The 15,007-nt window shown below is 35.9% G+C and overlaps 1 protein-coding gene across 4 annotated transcripts in view; it reads right to left on the minus strand.

Annotated features, from left to right (window-relative positions):
* Positions 1-15,007, minus strand: part of OLA1 (Obg like ATPase 1) — a 127,159-nt gene that overhangs the window by 4,472 nt on the left and 107,680 nt on the right. For all 4 annotated transcript variants that reach the window (XM_072932262.1, XM_072932261.1, XM_002198957.6 and 1 more), the window contains 3 exons: positions 2,905-3,045; positions 2,119-2,215; positions 1-47 (listed from right to left, as the gene is read on the minus strand). The exon at positions 1-47 is cut by the window's left edge and continues 76 nt beyond it. In XM_072932262.1, the coding sequence (XP_072788363.1) occupies positions 1-47; positions 2,119-2,215; positions 2,905-3,045 (285 nt within the window). The remainder of the gene's footprint in view (positions 48-2,118; positions 2,216-2,904; positions 3,046-15,007) is intronic.

Consider the following 15,007-nt stretch of genomic DNA (forward strand, 5'->3'; position numbering starts at 1 on the left):
AAATCTGTGTGAATCTTCCCTGCTGCCTGAGGAGCCTTCGTCCCTTTCTGTCAAAGGAAAGACAACAAGAAAATTAATTGCATTTAAGAAGATTGATTGCAGGAAAGAGGTTTCTTCTTTTTTATATGCTTTATGGTTCTGCTGAAACTTTGTTTCACATCAGCTAAAATGCCACACATGCAGCCTGGTGAGCCTCAATACTGGGACACAGACAGTGCCTTTGCCACAGATAAACCAGCTGACATTAAAGAACAGCAGCTTTGTTTTTCCTAATAGGTATCAACAGCAGTATTGATTCTAGAAGCTATGACTGTGTTTTGTTGTGAGATTCGCTTCGACCCCTAGCTTTCTACACAGAAAGTGAGGAAGATAAAGATTTTTAAATAACTTTAAATTCTGAATTACTCAAGACTTTCACTTACATTCAAATAATTTCAATTAAAGCTAACATTCATAGAGAACAATGTTTGCAATGAGAAATTATGTATGGACGTCAAGCCGAACACATGAGCTTATTTTTATTTCAGAATAATTTCAGTAAGTTTGATATAGAACAAATGAGTATTCTCACCAAAACATCAAGAACTGAATCACTAAAAACTAGAAATCACAGACAACTATACAATAATTTAAGTTTATACAATAGAGAAAAATGCATTATAGCTGCATGCTTTAAATTACAAGGACATACATTCTGTGCACACACAACCATGGAGAGAAATTTGAGCAATAATGGTGACCTAAAGGCTGGTTAATAAAGCATGTTAAAGTGCTAAGGAGTCTGACACTGTAAAGCACAGTTTTTACAATAAAAGATGTATTGGGTTAATATGGCTACTCACTGATGCTTACCTGACTAAGTATCTTTGCACATTAAATCAAAGATACTCACAATCAGTCTTAAGATAAACCAGCTTTCAAATTCTCTAATAAAGAGCAAGCACTTTTCCTGCTGGAAAAAGTGGAAATTCACAATATGCTTTTAAAAACTAAGCCAAGAATCAGAATAACAAAATTCTGCTTTTATATTATTTTGATCGCTGTTTCAGGGACTTAGCAAGCAGTTATTGTGTAAACAGAGATGAGAAGAAAAAGCTAAAAAAACCCACACATGCTTCTAAGAAAATAAGTTTAATGTGCTAAAACACATACACAAACATCTGTAGCAGTACTATTAAAAATATAAATTTACAGGAAATTATCTTGATTAATGAAAACAAATTAATTCCAGTAAATGAATACAGCACTGAAACTCATTGCACAACCTTAAATACACTGATGCAAAAAACAGAAGCTCATAGACTGAACTGCACCTCCAGAAGTTCACATTGTTGCAATTTTTAAAGTAAGGAGGTTGCAACTGTACACATTCCAAAATATTTTCTCTATATTGATCTTTATATTACAACATATTTACATTCAAAGGCAAACCACTACAGCTCAGCTCTTACGGTCCTCTGGGAACAAATCGAATAAATCAGTTGATGCTTATGGCTATAACCAGTCTACATCAATACTTAAAATATGTAATATTGTTTCAGACATTACATAAGTTCCCAGACAAATATATAAAACTACCAAATAAACTAGTTCTAAATACTAAAGTCAGTAAGAGACCTGAATTACTGCACACTGATTTTAGGATTTGGAGCCCAACTGTGTATCCACGAGGAATATAATGACGTTATATTGCTTTTATTGCTAAAATGTAATCCCAGCAAAGCACAGGAGGAATGAACCATCCGCAACCCAAACAAACTTAGTGAATACAAAATGAAAAGCAACATCAATTTCACTGCAGACAAACCCAGTCACACAGATTAAGCAAGCACAATACTGGTACGTCTTATCTCTGACCACAGGAGGAGGGTAGACAGATTCTACAGGATGAAGAAATTCAGACTATGTAATAGGCAGAATCAATTGTTACCTGCCTCAATCAATGCAGCTCCACTTTCACTGTTCAGCAGCTCACAAATAATTAAAGTTATCCTGGACAAAAACCTCATCTGTAATGACTAGCTAACCGCCACCATGACAAACTTCAAAGTCAGTGATATCAATCTGAATTCAATAGTGTGGAACTGGATATAGCTGATGAATAAGTATGAATCTTACCCTGATGGTCCATGCACGCACTTCATCTGGGCCTGCAGTGAAAAAGTATTCTAGTTGGAGTGCTGCATATCCAGCCTTAATGATCTTTGCTAAAGCACTGAAAAAAAAAAAAGGAGGAAGGAATCCAATTCATTCAGTATATACACATAAAACAGCTAAATGTGCCAAGTAATCAATTTATGTGGAAAGACATCATATATTTTCAAGATATCAGGTCTACTTTTGAACAGAGCAATAATTGCAGTACCTTTTTACTTTGAACTCTCTTCAGAAGAACAACTTTTTTACTGCAAAATCATAAAGATAGTATTTTGATTTGTTTATTTGGCAACCTACAGAAACATGGGATAAATATAAATCACCCTATCAGGCAGCACTCTTGTCTCATGCAATTTTCAGGACTCCGGGTCATGAAAGCATATCTGTTTGACTGAAATTCAATATTGAAACAATTTATTAGAGTTCCTCAGAAAATTGTGGCAAAATTTTTTCCACTGTCCTTATTCCCCATAGATGACGAAACAGTTTTGGTGATCATTCCTTCTCAAAAATATACATAACTAATACCTATGTTATAATTAAAACACTGTACAGAGATGACAGATGACAGTTAAAAACTTAATTTAAAATAAATCTTTTCACTCTGTCTCATGGTAAAGAAAGGAGAAGATTCTCTCTTTATAATGGTAATTACTCTGTCATTTATTATTCTATCAGCGCAAGCAATTAAATTACTGCAAGGAAATAGTTGATAATAAAGTGTAGGGAAAATGAATGCTAATTAACCTTTGTGTCATGTTCTCTTCCAGATACTTCTGTTTCTCCTCAGCACTCATATCTTGCAACTTGAGTTCCAAGGCCCCACTAAAAGGAATGACCAAAGCACCCGGGTCGTGCTTGTCCACCCACTCTTTAATTTTTATCAACCTGTAGACAACAAAGGGCACAACATTATCTTGTAGTGCATGCATGGCTGTACCACATTCATTATTATCAAGTAGCACATACATATTCATAAGAATTGCACGGATTTATGATGCCATCTTTTTGTGTATTGCTTTCCAAGGTCAAGGCATTAACAGGCAGCAATTGCTTCAGGTGTACTCCATTAACATTTCACTGTTTCTTGGTTTCTGTTTGGCATTTAATCTACAGAAATAGGCATAATTTGGGACAAACTAGATGTTTGGTAGAGGTTAAATAGTTGCAATCTAAAAAGTGAATAAAACTTGCAGAGAGAAAAAATGTACTTCCAAGAATTATGTTTATCAAATGTGGTAAAACTGAGGGCCTTCAGTTTTTCCTGACTTTTTAAATTTAAAAAAAAAAAAGGCATCTCAGTAGCTAATATTGCTGGTATTAACAGATAGGAAAGAACACGACACTCCTATATAGCAAGCTGCACCTGCTTTTTCTGCATATTGATGTTGGAGTATGCCATGGCTGATCAACACAGTTCCATGTTTCTACTGGTTTTTCCCACCTTTCTGCTGTTGTCCCAGGACAAAGCTTCTGGCTATTATACTATGATTATTTTTAAATACAGGAAAAAAAATTCCTATTCATCTTCAGTAACTGGCGGCATTTGCAATAGTTTGCTGTGCATCATTTTTTAGTTGAATGAAACAACAAATTTAGAGCTAAAAACTTAGGGTGTTCGTTTTTGAATGTTAATTACCCTACTAAAGTGAACAAAAGTGGTGGCCTCCTGGCAGCCAGGAGGGCCAACCCTGTCCTGGGGTACATCGGGCACAGCACTGCCAGCCAGGCAAGGGATGTGACTGTTCCGCTCTGCTCTGGAGCGGCCTCACCTCAGGTTCAAGGGGCAGTTTTGGGTGCCACAATATAAGGTTATAAAGCTCTTACAGACCATCCAAAGGCAGGCAACAAAGATGGTGAAGGGCCTTGAGGAGGAGCTGTGTGAGGAGCAGCTGAGGTCGCTTGGGCTGCTCAGCCTGGAGGAGACTGAGGAGAGACCTCACTGCAGTTACAGCTTCCCGTGAGGGGAAGAGGAGGGCAGCACTGATCTCTTCTTTTGGTGACAGTGACAGGACCTGAGGGAATGGCCTGAGGTGGTGTCAGGGGAGGTTTAGGTTGGGTGTTTGAAAATGTTTCTTCACCCAGATGGACAATACTCTCAGACACATGGTGTGACTCTTGGGGATGTTTTGTGCAGGGTCAGGAGCTGGACTCAATGATCCCTGTAGGTCCCTTCCAATTCAGAATATTCTGTGATTCTGTGAAAACTTTAGAGCAGTAGATGGTGTTTTAAAAAATCTTTAAACAAAAGCATCATATTAACGACCACAAGTATTTATTGTCAGTTTAAGGGAGACCTTTATAAATTACCTGGGAGGAGTTCACTACTATTAATAGGACACTACTTCTAAACACGTATGAATGGTAAGAATGACAGCTCTATGCTCAGCAAGCAAACATAGGAGCCATGGGAATACTTCCTGTACACGAATAATCAAATCATAAAACACAGCACTTCGGGTGCCAGTGATGTTTCAGACTTGAAGCACCCACCATACAGCACAGGGCTTTATGCTTGCTGAGTTCTTTTCTTAGTCTTGCTAATCTGCACGATTTAGACTAAGGTTTTAGCTGCTATTATACTAAAGTGCTTTGAAACTGTGGCCTGCAAACCTTTAAATAATCAATGCAAATGTCACTTCAGAAAAAAAATGAACTCAACCACAAGTTCATCAACACACATTTGTCAGAGAAAATAGCAGGGGATCAGAGCTATTATGAGATTAAGTACATGGCCGACTGAGTAGGGTTTTAGATGGTACAAAGAATATAGAAGTTCACTCAACAGTTTTCACACATTTGTTATATAAGGCTGGTCTTCTATCATTTACTTATGTAAATACTCCGTCAATGTTTCTCAATCCTCATTATACTAATCTTTTCTTGCCTCCAGTTACCCAGTGAAAACATAGTTTGGTATCCAGGACTGACACTGAAACACTATTGCCTTCAGAAACATCTGAACTGAAAATCAGAATTAAGGTGTGGTTCTCAATGGGACATCTGACATTTAACAGCATTTCTAAAACTAACACTTGCAGTTAACTAATTTATTTTGGCTAACAAATTGGATATTGAAGTTCAGAGCTTATAAATGCCAACATTTTACAGAAAATATATCTCAAAATGAATCTACAATTCATAAGTGTACTTCAAAACGTGTGTACATCCTTTATAGATGTTTTTTTTAAGGAATTATCCAACACTGGTCTCCAGACTAATTAAATAATGTGCCAAGTGAAGAAAGATGGAATGAAATGTGTAAACCCGAAAAAGTGAAATGAGCATGAAAGTAATGTCAAAAATTTGATTCAAATTCTGTTTGGTAAATATGGTCATCATAACTAATAAACTAAGAACTATTGTGGAACAACAAGATAAGAAATAATTACTTTGGCTAAAACACCAATTCAGAATAATAATAGTCTTAGACTGTCATTTTAACAGCTTTTCTATTGAGTCCTCAGAGGGATTATTTGCATTCCTCAGGTATTCTATTGTACAATTCAGATGAATAAAGACTTACAAATCATTCCTCTACCGCCAGTGTGAGACTTTGATCCAGTGAATACACCATTGTACCTTAACTATAATTGGCAAAAAACCTGACAGTGTAGAGCATCACAAGCTTAATAACAAAGGAGAATATCTCAAAGTGTTGACAGACGATCTTCATAATGCAGGAGCAAAGCTGGTACATTTTACCAATAAATGAGCACTGAGGTCTAAAGGTCTCTGAAGTGACTGACATCAGACCTGCTACAGCCTTGCTGAAAGAACAAGGTAGTGCATCCCACTCTGTACAGTCAGGTTCTCTGCCTGAGTCTTTTACTTTTGTGACTTTCAGTGTCATAGGAATTACTAAAAAGTACCAAGGAATTCCCCTAAATGTAATCAAAATAAAGAAAATACACAAAAAGTAAATATTCAAATATAAATATTGATGTATTTCTAATTTATGTTTTTCCCAAAGTAGAATGCTTAACTAATACTCAGTAAAATAATAGTGCATGTTTGCCTTTCTGTTAGTGATACCCAAGTATGCCAAACAGAGCAAAATGGTCTTAACAAATGGTAACAATCAATGTCAAAGTCTGTTTTATTTGAGCACATAATTTTTTCCAAAGAAAATTATGTATGTCTGTAAAAGGACAGCACTAGTACACTCATTTTGGGCCTTTGTTAAGACAAGCAAACCCTGGAGTATCTCTCCATTATTTCATGCTACACTTGAAAATGAAAAATTAAAAGTATTGGATTTTACACTTAAAGACTTTTGATACTTAAAAACCCTCACTGCACACTAAAATGTAACACAATTAAAAGTAAAAAAACTAAAAGTAGAACTGAAAGCACCAATGACCTTGATTAACAGCTGAAACTACTTTAAAAAACAAGGAACCACTTGAGATGAAAACCCTTCTTAACCAAGCAAACCAAAAACTAAGTGAAAACAGTGTAACAGAGTGGGATTTCTGCTACAACCAACACACTTTCTGGACTAGGGTAGCTTGGTTCCTCGCTTCCCTGTGGAGAGGAGTGTGCCAACAGCAGCTACAGAGGGTTCCTCAATTGAAGTCTGATTGATGCCAGAAAACAGACAAAATATCTTTTCTGAAAAAAAAAAATACAGACTCAAGAGAGAGCAATATATCCATTCATTCTGCAATGGAAAGCAGAAAAGCATATTATGACTGTGTAAAAGGCTGATAGAAGAACAAAACCAAGGCAAGTGCAAAAACCAGACCTCATCAACTTGCTAGTGAAGGCAGCACTCAAATTTCTGATCAGGGGAAACACTAAAAGGATTTCAGATGCTCATTTCCACCTAACACTGTGACTATTGTTTGATAAGGACATAAAGAATATCAGCAGCATTATCAGAGTATCTAATAAACTACAGGGGCCAGCGACTTCAAGTGCAGATGGATCAGAACAACTACCTAAGTTAACTCCTGGCACCAAATTAGAATGCACAAGACCTTGGAGAAAGGTTTAAAAATGAGGGCACTCACTGAGAAGTACCATAAGCAAAGAGCACCAGAAACAGGAGTTGTACAGAAGAGGGTGCCTTCACTTTAAAATGGTGATGCTTACTGAGGCACAAAAAAACCAAAACCTGCAGCCAACCAAAATAAAAAGGTATAAAAGTAGCAGAAGGTACATTACCTACAAATCAATATTTGAGAGAGTTTCACATGAGAGATCCAGCTGGGAACAGAGACAGAGTTCAGATGGAAAGCTGAAGTAGTGATAGAAGAGAGAAGCTGCAGAGAAAGCTTAAGCTTAGTGGACTCCTGCAAGACAAGATGATCTGAAAAACTGACCCCTAAGAAGAAAGGTGATTTGTGAAAGTATGCTTTTGTACAAGCAAGACCAAAAAAACCATCTAATAATGGAAGAGAAACAATTGTTTTTCTTTTCTACACCTGAACTATGAGTAGAAAATGGCAGAAACAAAAGAGAATATCCAGGAAAAAGAAAATATCAGGCAGCACAAGAAGGAAAGAAACACATGTAGGTAAGATCAAACTAAATGATCAAAATTTACAAAAGACTGAAAAAAAGATCCACACATAGGAATGAGAATAAGAGGACTTACAAATTTCAACAGGATCTTCCTGTTGGCAGTTCTGCACAAAAGTGATTGTTAAATGCTTCTATACTCTATCTGTTTAGTGCTTGCTCCCTATTGTTGAAGTTTTCCATTGAGGGAGCCTAAGCCACCTTTATTTTGTTTAAACTAAGTCTGTAGGCTGTGTACTGAGAATATATAATCCCTATTTATATCTTTTAAATTTTGGGTAATTTTTCTTTTAAGCTTTCCTTGTAAGCCACATATTACTTCTAACTTTGAACCTTTTTGTTTGGACTCTCTTCAATAGGCCTAAAAGTTTCTGATAGCACACAGTACTCAATGCACTTCTCAGAGCTTTCAATAATAATATCTTATAAACATTAAAAATAGCTAAAGGATTAACTCATTTTTCAGGTGATTTTCCTGTTTATTACACCCAGTCTAGCATTTGTTTTTCTGACAGCACTGCAACATTATCTCATGCTCAGGTTATAACTTCTTGAGTGACCCCATTTGACTAGCTATTCTTAATACTATGTTTGCATAGTTAATTATTCCTGTATAAAATGCTTCTCAGGAGTTGCACCATGGCTATTTTTTCCTAATGATTTCTTCTCTTTCTTGAGATGCTCCTAAATTCTAATTTTGTTCTACACATATGTGGACATCTCCTAGACTGAGGGTCATCCAGAGATTTAACAAGAGTGCTCATCATCCAGCTCATTAATGGAAATACATAACAGTATTCCACTAGTAGCTGCTTCTGCAGATCTCATAATGCAATATTCTTTCTTGGGAGAGTGTACCACTGATAACGATGCTCTGTGTATTATCTTCCAACCAGTCTTGCATATTCAACTTCCAGCAGTTTCCATCTAGCCAATATTTCCTATCTTGTTTATGAGAATGTTGTGAGGCACTGAAACCTTTCAAAGTTTAATAAAAATCCCAATACGCAGTATATTTTTTCGCTATATGTAAAACCATTACATTTACCACAAACAAAATATTAGACTCATCTGACAATCTAGACAAGTAATGAACTGTCAACATGAATTTGTGAAGACAACTGGATTGCTTTTAGGGGATTAAAAGGTTGAATAGTTCCAATGTTTTTCTTTGAATTAAAATAAAAATAATTGACTTAAAATTATCTTGCTTCTTCTCTCCTCTTTGTGAATTTCTTTTGTCTTTTGAAATCTCATCCATTACGAGGTTTCAAACGAAACCACAAATTAGCTAAAAGGATGATGAGTTACGGAAGAATTGTTTCTTTTGCCACTTCCCAAAACCATGAGGACCATTAGTTTATTTAATTTGGTAGGATGGGAGAGGAAGAGCAAATCTACCTCAGCACCAGTACTGCATGACACAGTGCCTAGGTGATGTCCTTCCTTTCTGTTCTGGCAGCATGCACAGACTCCACGGAGATCAGGTCCCACTGCTCTCAGTGCTGTGCACAGATGAGGGTAATATGTATATGTATCCTCATGGAGATCAGAAATAGTCACAGCTTCAGAAAGCTTTCATTCCAAATTTCTACAATTAACGAAAGATGGGATGGTAAAAACAACAGAACAATTATTATATAGTATACAATTATTCTGTATCACAGCAATGGTCTGTGGCAGAAGGGAAAAAGGGGAAGAGGAAAGCACAGGTGGTTGTCACTGTCATTTGGAGCACTGTGCTCCAATAATTAACTGCCTTTCTCTGAGTACCCCTTTCTTCTTGCATTACATAAGGAAAACAGGAAAACATTGAGTAAAAAGGTACTTCTTCCTCACCGTGGTAAGTTTTTTATGAAGATGACAAATCTACAGAAGGTTTGGGAGTACCTGTTACAGACCTCGGCAACCATGTCTTAAATCATCAGTGATGCTTATATGTTTATGTTTTTATTCCCTGTTCCCAGCTGGCCAGATGAAACGCACCAATCCTTCAATTTCAAAAAGTCCTTTCCCAGCCCTCACCTGCAAATGCTTTGCAGTAACAGCTCAGAACAAAAGCCTCCATATACTGGGCTTCTCTCCAGTCAAGTGCCTCCTCTCAGCCCCTCAGGACAAGAGCTTGAGGAACTCAGCACTGCATTTATCCTGCATATCCTGAATGAATTCAGCTCCTCAGTACCTTCCCATAGCCCAATGTCCATACCACCTCCAGTATTTAGTCACTGCATCCACCTGAACCCTTACAAGAGGCCAGCGTGGAGAACTCATCTCACATGTTAGATCTCACTCCCACCTCCTAACACAGATTGACCTGAGCCTTGAAACAAGAAATGGAACAGCTCTTAAAATTATTTACCTTTTAGGGACTTCCACACATCCTGTGATTACAGGAATTTTATGACAGAATGAGTACATAAAGTATCTCATTCTACCAGATGCACATTCCACATTTTTAAACTTCATTGTAATTTCAACTTACACTGTATCAAAAAAAGAATCGTAGAGGTTCCTGACCAACAATGTCATTTGACATTTATTATAGATGGGTTTATAACTCCTGAATGTTCTCCTTTGAAATGTAAGTAATCCCAGGTTCTCTGCCTTGTGTGTCAAATCAAGTTCTTCCAAAGCCTTGATCTCTATCATGGCCATTATCTTACACCCCCAATAATTCTGCAAAATCATTTGTTAGATGGGGTGACTAGTATTGCACCTACTATTTTATTCAAGTTGCATCCCAGATTTTAAATAAACATGTTTTGAACCTGGACATGAGCTTCTCATCTCATTCTTTACCCATCCAGATGTTACACTTGCTTTTCTGCTACCAGCTGCAGCACATGGAGCATGGCCCCCACAGCACTCCCCGCAGGCATACTCAAGCTGTTAACCAGCAAAAATAATCCAGTAAAAAAGCAGCTTTAGGAGGGAGAATTTAGTTGTTTCAGAGCCCCCCTCTCCAGCTGCTGCCTTTTAAGATGGACCAGTTCACTTTCCCACATATCCTTAGAACTGGCTGTGCCAATATAACTGAAGGCTGCTGCAGGAACAGCTGAAGACTACTAAGAACAACATATCTTAAGCTAGCCTACCACCCAAAAAACCACCAATGCCATGGAGCCAGGTTCAATCAGGAATTTTGTTATTTATTATTGAAGAATGCTTATAAATGGCAGGACTCCTGAGTAAAAATTATCCCATATGAGATCACTCACAAATGGATTCTTCCAGGCAGAAAACACTGGTTGACAAGATAATTTTAAAAATAAGAGCAATAGTCTAAAAATCCCTATCAAATCTCTTCATGCTCTCAAGATAAAGCTCTGTTAACAAACTAACGTAATATTAGCACAGGGTTCTCAGCTTACCTGGTCTAGAGAGCTACCCAGAGACATTGGCTCTTTAATGATATGCTAAAAACACATAAGAACACAACTCTTCACTTAAAAATTGGTTTGTATGATCAACCACTTTTTGAATGTATTTCATATAAAGATTTGCCTTAACAGACATGAAACATTTTTGGCTTGAAAGATATGGGAGCTGTGAAAGAAATAATACCAGAGAACATGAACCTGTAAATCAAGAAGATACAGTAGTTAATGGACAAGCTATTTCTGTATCTAGGAGAAATAAAGCAGGCATAACAGAAAAATAAAGTTCATGGACTACAACCACTTTGAATTAAAATACATCAAGATGGTAGTAAGACAAAGAAGTAAAATAATCCAGGATGATTTTTTCTGCTGATATATATATATGTAGAGCTCCCAGTAAAAAAAGATTTTTCAGTACATTATACAGCTTATATAATCTAACAAAAGCTCAGTCAAGGTAATCGTACTTCAAACATTTTCAAGAAGCATAATTCATGAAGAATAAAGATCTTAAAATCCATTTTTAAAACATTCATTTCTGATCTAATTTTCAAGACTGTAGTAATAGCTCTACCCAAATAATGGTCCCTACTAAGGTAATTGAAATCAATTATAAATTGGTATCATAAACAATTAAAATTAAATGATGACTTAAACAGTAAGTGGTACCACACTGCCCCTGTAGCAACTGCTGGCACACAAAAGGCTTACAGTCTCTACTTCTTGGTGTGCCAATTGTGAACACTTATTCTGTCTTAACTAAAAAGACAAAAAAACCCCAAAAACAAACAAACAAAAAAAATATGCTGTCACAAGCATCAAGAACAGTCAAGACTGAAATACTGATGAACTCACATAATAACACAGACTACAACAAACTGTGCATATTACATTTCCTACTTGTGGGCACAACAAGTCCTACTTATGCACATATACTTTGGACCAGAAAGATGCTTTTGAAGTCACATTTTGTCATTCTTTCTGCTATAATTTATAAAATGCACAGTTTAGAATGGTTATCTTGAAAACTATAACAAAATAATTAAACAATTACTCATTAATAATTTATAGCAGAAGGAGCAAATCTCAGTCACAAGACTATGCAAATTGATCATGACTGACATACTATTACATATTAGTAAACAGAGTTCCTATTCCATAGTCACACTTATGCTATGGTATGATAATTTTAAATTCTGAAAAGTTATGAGCCATTCATAAATAAGAGTATTGACAAGAAAAACCCCAAAGATGCGATGCCTTAACAAGAGAAAGTTTACCTGAAATACACAATGGACAACATAATTTTAAATTTATTAATTATTTTATTATTAATTATTTTAAAATTTATTTTAATCTTTATTCTTTTATATACTATGTGCATGCAAGCAAATACCAAGCCATACTCCCAGAAAAAAAATAAGATCTATATAAAAATCCCATGTAAGGAAATTAATATATACTAATGATACTTGAAATAAGACATTATAAAGACTAATTGGTATTTCTCTATTGTTAATTTAAAATTTTGCAGTGGGTAACACAAATGCAGACTATGATATTGCTAGTTTTGGCTTTCACTGAAGTCACACAACAATTTAATGAAACCTAAATATACTGGGTTAGCAGATTCCTCCCTATTTCTCTTACTGAAATATCCTCTCCTCACAAGTGGTAGAGGGAAATGCCTTCCTCACTTGTCCAGAATTAGCCTTTGTGATCTTTATTGCAGAGCCTCTCCAGACCAAAGAATTCACATGAATGTTCTCTTCCTCTACCAGTTGCTAAAAATTACCATAAGTATTAAAATAATGTGAGTCAAATATTACTACAGCAAGAATATTTGATTTAAAATAATAAACCCTACTTATTCCCCCTGCAACCTTGGGCCATTAACAACTACTTACTCACATGTTGTGATCACACAATACTACAATTCTGTTTCAAGAAACAGTTTTAATGAGATGAGTAAAAAGTATCACAGAAGCTGGTGACACTGGGCTGAATTGCAGGTTTTTTGATGAAAAAAAAAAGACCAAATTTGCTGTTCGGATGGAATATGCTACTCAATAAAAGAGAAATTAACTTTGGCATTTATCCAGAGAAAGAACATCCCTTAAACTCTCAGTATAACAACAGAAGTGTTTAGTTGAACGGTTAATACTCAATCTACAGCAACTCAAAGAATACAAGGGTTTATTTCAGACCCCTCATTTAGATACCTAATCTAGCTCTGCTCCCTATATAGTTAATGAAGTAGGAGGCTCTTCTGAGGGCAATTCAGAGTACTTAAATTAGGGCTCCCTTTCTCATTTCCTTCTTAAAGCATCTCCCCTCTCCTCTTTTCATAGGCTGCTTTAGAAAATAGCCCTCACCTTATATGTCTAAGACACTCATATAAAATTATGTGATGGGCCTTGGTCTTGCCTCCTGCTGAAAAATTTCCCCAAAACAATGTCTAGTCCATCAGCATACACTGTACTGTCATATGAACATGTCCATGTCTGACTAAAACACTAAACGAGTTCAAGATTTTTTACAGCATGCAGAGATGCCTTGTATGAAATGTACTTCACTAATTTGAAAAGCTGTCACAGAAACGTTCAATTCCACAGACACAGTCTGTTTACTTGTCTAAACTATGGTGAAATGAAAAAAAAATTAACCATGTCTGAATCATCTACTATAACATACTTGTCCTAGGGGAGCAGTAACTTTGATTTTTTTCAGAAGCCAGAACAAGTATCTGGATCAGTGTTATGCTTCATTTATCTGACAGACTAAAGGATCTCTTAGACACAGAGGTTTTTAAGGCTGAAAATGGAATGACAAAGTATATTTCTGTCAGAAGGAAGTAATCTTATTCTGTGGGTGGGTATGCACAAAACATTTTTATGTGCAAGTATAAAACTAAAATTTGATTTATTTAAAAACTGTTACGTTTACCTATCTTCATTTTTGTATCAATTAAGGATTAGGAAGCACTCAACACTCTCAGCAATTTCAACAATAAAAAACCAATTTGACTGAAAAGAACTCCACCTGGAAGTTACAGTGCTCTGTGTTATGCCTTACCCTACAAGCACTAGCATTAGCAATAGGATCAAAAAGCCAAACTTAAAATGAAAGCTACTTTTATTTTTGTGACTTGGCCCAGAACTGTTTTTCAATAAAGTCAGAACATAAGCCCAAAAACATACTAATCCATGTTCAGTCTCTCCTGAGTAAAGAAAAGGCTCCATGTGTGGTGGTAAACATGATAGTTGTCAACATAAATGAAAATGTTCATGAATAAAAAACAGGCTGTTATAAAGAGCTAATTATAATATTACTATCAATTGCTAGCTTGCACTTGCAAATCTTTCATATCATATAAATGCATTGTTTTTGACGTTTCTCTGTAGCTAAACATCACATCATTTCACTTTTTCAAAGTAGTTCAAACATGCATGGGATATAGCGTAAGGAATGTGATCTGATCTACTGAAAAGAAAAACTATGACAATAAATGTGCAGTCATTATAAACATAAAACATTAATCATCTCCCAAGTAAAAAAAAAAAATCTAGACTTCTAATAGCCTCTATAAATTTATTTCTACTTTCCATATATTCATTCTTGCTATCCAAAACAGCAGTTGAAAGCCCTTTATCCCATTATACACACATCCTAAGCACTATTGACACTGAATTATTCAACTTCTGTCCAGATGCTTTCTTACCATTAGAAATGCAGTTTACTTGCTTCAAGAAATCACTTACACTCTTCTAGCACATACAGTTTGAGAAATGTTTCAGTAACAATGAACATTTCAATGATGTTTTCAATTAAAAGCACTGCTCCTGTTGTAATGCTCACATGTTTTCTTTTGTTTTAGAAGCAGCATAGAATTTAAGTTTGGAAAAACCTGCTCAACAGGGAAGAGCCCCAGTAAGTAACAGACG

Source organism: Taeniopygia guttata, chromosome 7 (assembly GCF_048771995.1).
Source record: "Taeniopygia guttata chromosome 7, bTaeGut7.mat, whole genome shotgun sequence".
In the NCBI taxonomy this organism is placed as follows: domain Eukaryota; kingdom Metazoa; phylum Chordata; class Aves; order Passeriformes; family Estrildidae; genus Taeniopygia; species Taeniopygia guttata.